The sequence below is a fragment of the Littorina saxatilis genome, linkage group LG8 (assembly GCF_037325665.1).
Source record: "Littorina saxatilis isolate snail1 linkage group LG8, US_GU_Lsax_2.0, whole genome shotgun sequence".
In the NCBI taxonomy this organism is placed as follows: Eukaryota; Metazoa; Mollusca; class Gastropoda; order Littorinimorpha; family Littorinidae; genus Littorina; species Littorina saxatilis.
In genome coordinates this window covers 12,293,855-12,303,854 of record NC_090252.1, presented here as the reverse complement: position 1 = coordinate 12,303,854, position 10,000 = coordinate 12,293,855, and the positions used below count along the sequence as shown (strand labels likewise).

Sequence of the window (10,000 nt, the reverse complement as noted above, 5' to 3'; positions counted from 1 at the left end):
GTGCTGAAGTAATTTAAAACAAAGAGATTATTGCTGTTATCATCTTCTGAGAGCAATTAATTAAGCCTCGATCAAGCAAAATCGTTAGTGTCTCTGTATTATGTATCTGTACATTCATTTTGAAGACTGATATGTCCAAGCGACTGTCAATGCTTTGCATTGTCATTAATCAGCGTTTAATAAATAACGTCACTTTGTTTGGTATGCATGGTGTTAATTAAAACAATGCTGAGTGAAGCTATCCTTGTCTTTTAAAGTCCAGATTCAGTACAGTAAAACTTCTTGCAGGAATCAGTGTTGTACACTGGAAAATGAAACTGTGAGATGTTGTTGGACATTAAAATATGTTTTAAATGATATAATTCTGTGTGCAACAACATCAACGACAAATAATCATCAACCACATTGCTGACAAGCAAGAATTTGTCTCTCAACAACAGTTACGACCTCTTTTTGAAAATAAAGAAGAAGAAAGTAAAGTAGATTACAAGAGACGCATTTTCTGAAGGTATGTGGATGTTGCATTTACTTGACTTTACATACACTTGTTTTTTTAATTAATCTCAAGTAACAATCAAGATTCATTCTTTAAAATACGAAGAATAAAAAAAATAAAAAAATAAATTAAAAAAAAAGAAGGTAAGTTGGCTTGCCCCGAACTTGAGGTTTTTGTTTTCCTTGCACGCTGAAAGTTTGCATCGGTCAATAGTTGTACGGGTTTGTCCTTTCTGCCAGAGCGGATCTGTAAGTTATTTATTGTTCTTCCGGTCTGTCCGGTCGACCGGGTCAGGTTCTGTTAAACAATGCATAGTGTCCGCATGTTAATCAATATCGGTCAATAACATAGTACAGAGTCGTACGATTCCCACAGTAGATTGCCTTTTTGGCTGTGTACGATTGAACGACGGTAGAAATGTATTCATTTTCAGTTGCTGTTGTTTGTTTGGTGTCTTTTTACATTTAGTCAAATAGTAAATTTTAAGGGGCTTATTGTCCGCCAGGTCTTAATTGCCTATAGGTCCAATTCATTCTTCTTACTCGGCGTGACGTTATCAAATGGATCGGCTAGCTTTAGCCCTAAGGGGCACAACTCCGCTCATACTCTCTTCGCGCCGCCATATTGGATGCCGTCTTTGTTAGTTTTCTTCATTGCACTCTTGTTCTTTTTGCGTATTTCACTGTGTATGCAGACAACATGAAGAAAACAACCGTCAAGGCTCAAAAGCTGGAAGTTGGGAAGTACATTGACAGTCTTGTGCCGATTGTAAGAGCCGATATGTTGAGAAACTGAAAGATATCGACGGCATTGAACCTGTAGAACAAACAAAACCAAAATGTAAATTTATGACAACAACAAAAGTCAAAAGTAAATCTTATATTAAAAAAGTCTACAAGGAACTAATATTTAGTTTTAGTTTTAGTGCAGCAATAATGGTACAGGTAATAAATTAATATTTTTAAAAATGTTAGCGCCTGCATCAAAATTAGTGTCATTTAACACGTATTTTAATTCTCTAGTACACTATCTATGACTACCCCCTACTGACTTTGGTAACCTGTGACTTATTCAATGCTTTGCCAAGATGTGACGCAAAAACAGGGAAACCACCCAGTGCATGGTGCAATAATGATCCTTTTAGGCTTTGTGTTGACAATAAAAGTTTCATTCGGCGCATGAATGCGCCTTGCGGATGTTAAAGGTTAAAAAATGAATCGGCTGAACCAGTAAGTCGAGTGTCTAATTTAGTAATTATTACCAATTTAACAAACTTTACGTTCTACTTTGTATCACATCAAACCTAGTCAAACCGCATACATTATTCATTGTTTTATTGGTGAATCAAATCTTGAACTGCATTAGAACTGTTTTCAAATTGTTTCTTTCCTTCCTTTTCTGTTTTGCCTTTTGAATCATTCGAAAACAAAAACAAACTGCTGCTGAACAGTTGTCACCCTGATGGTAAACAACTTTAGGGATCCTAAAGTGTGCCTGCTCACTGCAGTTTTTGGCCACACAACGTGTCATTTTCACTTTTGTCGAGTCGCCACCCAACGCTCAAGCACTGTCAGAGATCGTGCAAGGCATCCAACATGGCGGCGGATGACCAATTCCAGAGAGTTACGACCCGTGATTCTCATACCGCGCGCGCCGAGTAGAAATGCTGTTGATAACTTGAGTTTCTGCAATGGGCCTATATTGGACATGAATTGGTTTATACGATTCGAGTTTTTACGCCCTCACGGCTTTTGATGTACATGTATGCGTGTCTGCACATAAAGTTGACCCGTGTCCGTCCCAGCCCGGATTCGAACCAGCGACCTTTCGATCACAAGTCCAGTGCTCTACCACCTGAGCTACCCGGGCCCCCTTTAGTCAAGTTTTGACTATATGTTTTAACATAGAGGGTGAATCGAGACAAGGGTCGTGGTGTATATGTGTGTATGTGTGTGTGTGTCTGGGTCTGTGTCTGGGTCTGTGTGTGTGTGTGTGGAGCGATTCAGAGTAAACTACTGGACCGATCTTTATGACATTTTTCATGAGAGTTCCTGGGTATGATATTCCCAGACATTTTTTTTCAGTTTTTCGATAAATATCTTTGATGACGTCATATCCGGCTTTTTGTAAAAGTTGAGGCAGCATATTCGGATTAAAAACGAGCTCTGAAAATTAAAAATACAAAAATTATGATTAAAATTAAATTTCCGAAATCAATTTATAAACAATTGCATCTTATTCCTTGTCCGTTCCTGATTAAAAAAACATATAGATATGGTATGTTTGGATTAAAAACACGTTCAGAAAATTAAAAAGAATAGAGATATAGAAAAGCGTGCTATCCTCCTCAGCGCAACCGCTACCGCGCTTTTCTGGATTGTTAAGTTCACTGCCTTTGCCACGAGCGGTGGACAGACAATGCTACGAGTGTACGGTCTTGCGGAAAAAATGCAATGCGTTCAGTTTCATTCTAGGGAGGGGCTTGAGGGATGCTGGTCAGACAAGGAGTCTGAGGGCCTTGTCCGCCAAATGCTTTTCGAACTTAGCATTTGAAAGGGGTATTTTGTGTCTCTCTGTGAGAAGAGGGGTACATTTGCCGGGTAAGGTAGGGGAGGGGGGGTGTCTGGAACCCAGTCACAGCCCCCTCTCCCCTCACCCCCCCCCCCCGCCCCCGCCTCACCCCCTAGAACCAGCCCTATGTTGTCACTTGCAGTATGTAGACACGGTGTTGCGTGTCACATGCGATCGCTTAATTAAAGAAAGAGCGGATGTTGTGGGATTGATTGACGAACCAACGTTTCATTACTTTCTGTCTGGAGTCTTTTCCGTGCCTTCCATTACTTTGTAAGATGCACGCGACAACTTGTCAGCAAAGGACTTCTGGTCAAATTGCCACATGGTTATATGTCAGGAAAAGATTAATCTTGCACTCCACACAAAGACACAGAGAAGTAGCCGTACATACAAACCGCGAGGTCAACGGACATACTGAGACACAAATCACAGACACAGACACAGAAAGAGACACACACACACACACAGAGACATGAACACAGACAGAGAAAGACAGACAGGCCCACACAGGCACACACGCACAGAAATACACCCACACACACACACACACACACACACACACACACACACACACACACATAAATGCACACACACACACACACACACACACACACAGAAATACACACACATACACACACACACACGTACACGCACACACACGCATACACACACACACGCAAATACACACATACGCCCACACACACACGCACACACACGCACACACACGCGCACAGACACAAACACACACACGCACAGCAAGGCAAACTGACAGGCAGGCTGGCGGGCAAGCTGATAGACAGAGAGACGAAACACACAGACACGTGTTTAGTTGGTGTTTAAGAGTGAGCAGTTTCTGCGAAAGCCAGGATTCGAGAGATTGTCGCAATTAGATACCTGTTATAACAGTGACGAGCGAGAACTGAAATTGTGATACACTGGAAACTCCCCGCCACCCCAGCCCCCCCCCCCCCCCAACCCCTGTACAGCCTTAACAAATCTGAGAATACCAGGTCTTAAAAGGTCTTAAAATGAAAAACAGGTGCAAAGGCTATCAACAGAACATCTGAGAAAGAATGGTCTTATTTAAGACCAAGGTGTTCTAGAAATGTCCAAGATGATTGTTAGTTATGTTAATTATTTGATTGTGAGAGCAAAACTGTGCATTGGTATTCATAGGTATAGTTCCCCCCAGGACATTTTGTGCATTTTTGAGTGGGAATTGCGTGATACTACGTAGAAAAGGTGTTTAAAGTAGATCTGGTGTAAGAATTATTGATGATATATTAATTTTGTATTACATGAAGAAATGTCAGTTCAAAAAAGACCAATGAAGAAGGATGCTCCCCACCAAAAAAAAAAAAAAAAAAGGATGAAGGAGCCTGCATGCAACTGCGGGCGTCCACTGTATGATTTGTCCATTGATCTTTTTTTTCTAACGTGTGCAGAGTGAAAGCAGTCTATCGTGAGGTGGTACCAGCCAACAATACCGTCACCATGGGTTGCTGGACAGGAATGGGACGAGTGCTGCTCATCATCTTGAACTTGGTCTTTTTGGTGAGTAGTAGTGGTGGTGGTGGTGGTGGTGGTGGTGGTTGTAGGTGATGGTCGTGTTGGAGGTAGAAGAAGTAATATATTTTCTTCTCCTTCTGTATGTGTGGTCTGTTTGTCTGACCGTTTCTGAGCCCGTGCGTATGTGTCATGGGGGGGGGGGGGGCAGGGTGTGTGTGTGTGTTGTGGCCTGTCTCTGTCCCCCCCCTTTACCGCTCTCTTTCTCTCTCAGCTGATTCTCCCCGTCTGTCCGTGTATGCCTGTCTCTCTCTTTCTTCTCTCACTCTCTCTTTCTTCTCTCTCTCTCTCCTCCCCCCTCTCTCTCTCTCTCACTTTCTCTCTCTCTCTCACTCTCTCCCTGTCTCTCTCTCTCACTCTCTCTCTCAGTCTCACTCTCTCTCACTCCCTCTCTCACTCTCTCTCTCACTCTCTCTCACTCTCTCTCTCACTCTCTCTCTCTTTCTCACTCTCTCTCTCACTCCCTCTCACCCTCTCTCTCTCACTCTCTCTCACTCTCTTTCTCACTCTCTCTCTCACTCTCTTCACCTCAAGAAACTGTTGTCAGAAATGTATCCTTGTATTTGTATAAAGCCTTTAAATTAAGAGATGTTGTAACCTCTCAGTTAAATACCGTGTAATGTATGTTTTAATCTGTAGTGTTGTGCGATTATTATGTTGTACCTTTTTTGCACCTGATGAGTTACATTATTTGCAACGTTAACCGTTTGTTCACACTCCTTCATAAGGGGCTATGGCCCATTGAATAAATTCTCTGCGTCTGCGTCTACGTTTCTCTCTCTCTCTCTCTCTCTCTCTCTCTCTCTCTCACTCTCTTTCTCTCTCTCTCCCCCACCTCTCTCTCTATCCCTCCCCTCCCACTCCCTTCCCCCTTCCCCTACCGCTTCCTCCCCCCAACACACTATCTCTCCACCCCAACTCCCACCTCTAACACTCCACAAACACTGTTTCCCCAGCTGGTGTCCATGGCGATCCTGGCAGCAGGAATTATTCTGAGGTTCTTCACGCCAATCATCGCAACGTTCCTGGGCCAAATCAAAGTGTCTGGCAACACCAAGGACCAGTTCAACATCCCAGACATCGACGACATCTCGGAGCTGCCTTTCGTGGGCGACATTGGCATTGCGCTTATCGTCTTCGGCGCCGTCCTCTGCTGCATCTCCTTCTTCGCCTGTTGCGGGGCCTGCTGCAAGTTCAGACCTCTGCTCATTCTGGTGCGTAGCTTTTCTTTTGGATTTGTTTTTTTGTTTGGTTCGTTTGGTTGGTTGTGTGTGTGTGTGTGTGTGTGTGTGTGTGTGTGTGTGTGTGTGTGTGTGTGTGTGTGTGTGTGTGTGTGTGTGTGTGTGTGTGTGTATGTGCCGTGTGTGTATGTGTGCGTGTGGGAAAGTTTCCCATCATTATGTGTAGTGAACATTTGAGATTGTGGTTGATAACGATAGTCATTTGAATTGTGTTTTGTGTACGTGATTGTGTTGCATTTATTTAAAGTTTATTTTGTTTTTAAATGTGAAATTGTTGCTGTTATGACGATTATTATATTTAAGATTGATTTAAGGCGCTTACGTTGTGTATTGTTGCTGTTATAATTATTAAGATGATTATATTTAAGATTGTAAGGCGCTTAGAACTATGTTATGATTTGTGCCCTATAAATACCTTTATTATTATCATTATTATTACACACACACACACACACACACACACACACACACACTGACACACACACACACTGACACACACACACACACACTGACACACACAACTAACACACAACTCACACACACACACACACACACACACACACACACACACACACACACACACACACACACACACACACACACACACACAGAAAACATACCGAGAGACACCCAGACATACATCCTTTCCTTGAGGGGAGTGGGGGGAGAGAAGAACACGCTCTACTTCTTCCCGGCGAAGCGGGTATTCATCTAGTTACTGATGTATGATGTTGCTGTAAAACAGTTTCCTAAAAATCAAAAATGGCGCTGTTTAAGCCAGTTTCCATAGCAACGACAAGTCTATGTCCTGTAGTTTTCACATATTTTTCATTTCTTTTCATAAGTCACTTCAATAACTACCCAAAAAACTAAGTTATTCCATGAATTCTCCAAGTTTAATTTTGGTGATTTTAGTGCCTCACATCGCCTTAACATCGATGTGAATGGGAGCTACGAACTGTCTTCATTGAACTTTATAACCAAAGTATATAAGCTTTAAGCCGTGTTTTAATGTGGTTTCTTTGTCAAAGCAAGTTGGCTACATTTGTTTTGTCAAACGGTAACGATCAAGATTTTCTTAATGGATGCAAAGCCTTCGTGTTCTTTTTTTGTCCATTTCTCATTAACGCTGCTTTCGGTTATCTTTTTGACATCTGAAATACATGCAGAACACCCTGACCTTTCAAACTGCAACATTAAAAGAACAACGAAATTAAGTTTAGAATAAAAAAAACAAGAAAGGTAGGTTGTTGGAACGTTTGTTATTGACAAAAAGGATACATTCACAAATATATCGACCCAACGGTCTTTTAAGTGCACAGACAAACAATAACGAAAACTTATACATTAAATTAATTTTTAAATTAAGTTTAATTTTTGTCTCAAGTGTCCAATGTTACAGAGACAGGTTCTAATGCACAGTATCACATACATGTTTGTTTGTTTGTTTGTTTGTTTGTTTGCTTAACGCCCAGCCGGCCACGAAGGGCCATATCAGGGCGGTGCTGCTTTGAGATTTAACGTGCGCCACACACAAGACAGAAGTCGCAGCACAGGCTTCATGTCTCACCCAGTCACATTATTCTGACACCGGACCAACCGGACTAACCCCATAATGCCAGACGCCAGGCGGAGCAGCCACTAGATTGCCAATTTTAAAGTCTTAGGTATGACCCGGCCTGGGTTCGAACCCACGACCTCCCGATCACGGGGCGGACGCCTTACCACTAGGCCATTATCACATACATGCGCCAAAACTATCTTACAGATTTTAACATTAAAGGCAGAGTAAGCCTCCCGTAAACCATCACAGATACGGTCAGGCTTTTACACACAGTACAAACACCCTTTCATTTAAACACTCACCAATTGAGAACATCCTAGGTGCCCTCCGTAAAGAGCGAACAATTTTCAAAGAATTTATTTTTGCGTGGTTTATCTTACCCCTGAGCCATCGTGAACCCGTGTGATCCAGTTTTCCCTTTTCACAATGCAGTCGTCATAGTTAGTCATTTGAATGCGACTCGACGTGAGCTTATCTACAATAGCACGTTTTTTTATGCACGAAACAACGGCTGTGGTTCACAAGAACTCTAGCGATGGCTTGTGACTGTTGAGAGGAACGGCGATTTGCACTGATAAACCGGCCGTCGTCTGCTACGACCCTTGCGTGACCCTGCTTCCGGGCTTTTCTTTTTTTAAACTTTCACAACTTCGAATTGTTCTGATCTTGTCTTGATGAAAAACGAATTCTTTTATGATTAAAGAATGTTTGTGTAACAAGCTGTCAATTTATTATTTAGATTTTAAAAGTTAGGTCTAGCGCAAAAACGAGGCGCCGTTGTTGTTAACGGAACAAGTCTACGAAAATAAATTCTTGGAAAATGTCTCACGCTCGACAGAAAGCAGCCAGGATGTTCCCGTTCGGTGAGCGTTCAAATGGAAGTATGCTTGTACTGTATTTAGACGCTCGGGGAGCTCTGTGATGGTTTACGGGAGGCTTACTGTGCCTTTAACGACAGAGTTTCTTTGAGTCAAATTGGTGTGGTTTCTTCTATCCTCTCACGCATGACAAGTATATTAATTGTCCTTTAGAAAACAGCCTGGCTAAGGGATTTTGGGTAATCTTTTAATTGTGACTTCTCCTACCTTCTCATGCTTCTTCTTCTTCTTGGCGTTCGCAGAGGTTACACAATCAGTCCAGCACTGGTGATAAATGTTGTCGTTTTCTCCAACTCCTGTCGACTGCCGTATAGTTTGGTCTGCAAGGGAGTTGGTGACGGCCACACTTCTTTTCGTTCCTCATCTAGTAAGGGACATCGCTGTAAGATGTGTTCCGCTGTTTGGTCCTCTTGACCGCAGGCACAGGTTGGTGATGGCGCCAGCTTGAACTTTCGGTTCATGTGAGCATTGAGCCTGTTGTGGCCAGTACGCAGCCTGATGAGGTTGACTTGCTGCTCTCTGGACATTGTGTGGTAGTCATCTCTGTTTGTCCTTGGCCTCATCAATGCCTTGATGATTGTCTTCTGCTCACTAAAGCTGACACTGTTTTCAGGTTGGTCTTCCACGGCTCCTTCTTTTGCCAGCTCATCTGCCCTTTCATTTCCTGGTATCCCACAGTGTGCTGGTATCCACTGGAGGACAACTCTTCTGGTTTGTCTGACCATCTGTAATGCTTTGGCCAGCTGTGGGAGTTTGTCGTTCTCTAGGGCCTGAAGGACTGAAAGGGCGTCCGAGAGGAAGACAACTTGGTAGCAAGGGTCTGCGGAGTCCTGAACGAAGGAGGCGGCCTGCATGAGAGCTTCTGCTTCTGCTTTATAGTTTGTGCAGTGTTTGCCAGTGGCAACGCTGGATGTAGCTGTATGTCCCCCAGGGAACTGGATGAGAATGCCTGCACCTCCATTGAGCACGGCGTTAGTTGCTGATCCATCGGTGTATACATGGATCCACGCCTCTTTTGGGTACTGTTCGTCGATCAGGGCTAAGGTGAGTGCCTGTCGAGCTGTGTCATTCTGATCTTCTCCTGAGGTAACATGTGGAACACTGGTGCAGATCTGGATGCCTGGTTTCTCTGTTGCCTTGGGGGTTTCCTCTTCTTCTTGAGTCAGAGGTAGAGTGTTCTGTGGAAGGACTTCCCTGTACTGTCGAGAAAGTCTCTTGCTCTCGTGTACAAAACTGCTCCGTTTAAGCCGGTTCTTGGTGAGGTTGCTCAGTCTGTGCTTCATGGGGTGGTCGGGTAGGCACTTGAGCTTCTCGGCCTGTACCATAGTCTTGGCTTCTCTTCTCTGACAGAGGGGTTGGATGGTGGTAAGCTTCTCCATTTCCTTGATGGGCGTGGATTTCATTGCACCGGTGATGAGTCGGAGGGCCTGGTTTTGCACACGGTCAAGGCTCTGCAGGTTTGTCTTGGCTGAGGTTGACCACGCTGTGGAGCCGTACTCGAGGTGGGGTCTGATTGTTCCCTGGTATACTGTCTTCAGTATCTTCTCGTTCGCTCCCCAGGTGGTACCTGCCAGCTTCCTGAGTATGGCTAGCTTGCGCCGGGCCTTCGTCTCTGCCTGTGCAATGTGTGGTTTCCAGGTCTGCCGTCTATCAAAGGTGACACCAAGGTACGTTGCTTCTT

The 10,000-nt window shown here is 43.6% G+C and overlaps 1 protein-coding gene across 1 annotated transcript in view; it reads left to right on the top strand.

Annotated features, from left to right (window-relative positions):
• The window catches only part of LOC138972802 (CD63 antigen-like), a 44,713-nt gene that overhangs the window by 418 nt on the left and 34,295 nt on the right, over positions 1-10,000 (top strand). The window contains exons 2-3 of the mRNA XM_070345469.1: positions 4,516-4,624; positions 5,593-5,850. Coding sequence (XP_070201570.1) covers positions 4,565-4,624; positions 5,593-5,850 — 318 coding nt within the window. The 5' untranslated portion in view covers positions 4,516-4,564. The remainder of the gene's footprint in view (positions 1-4,515; positions 4,625-5,592; positions 5,851-10,000) is intronic.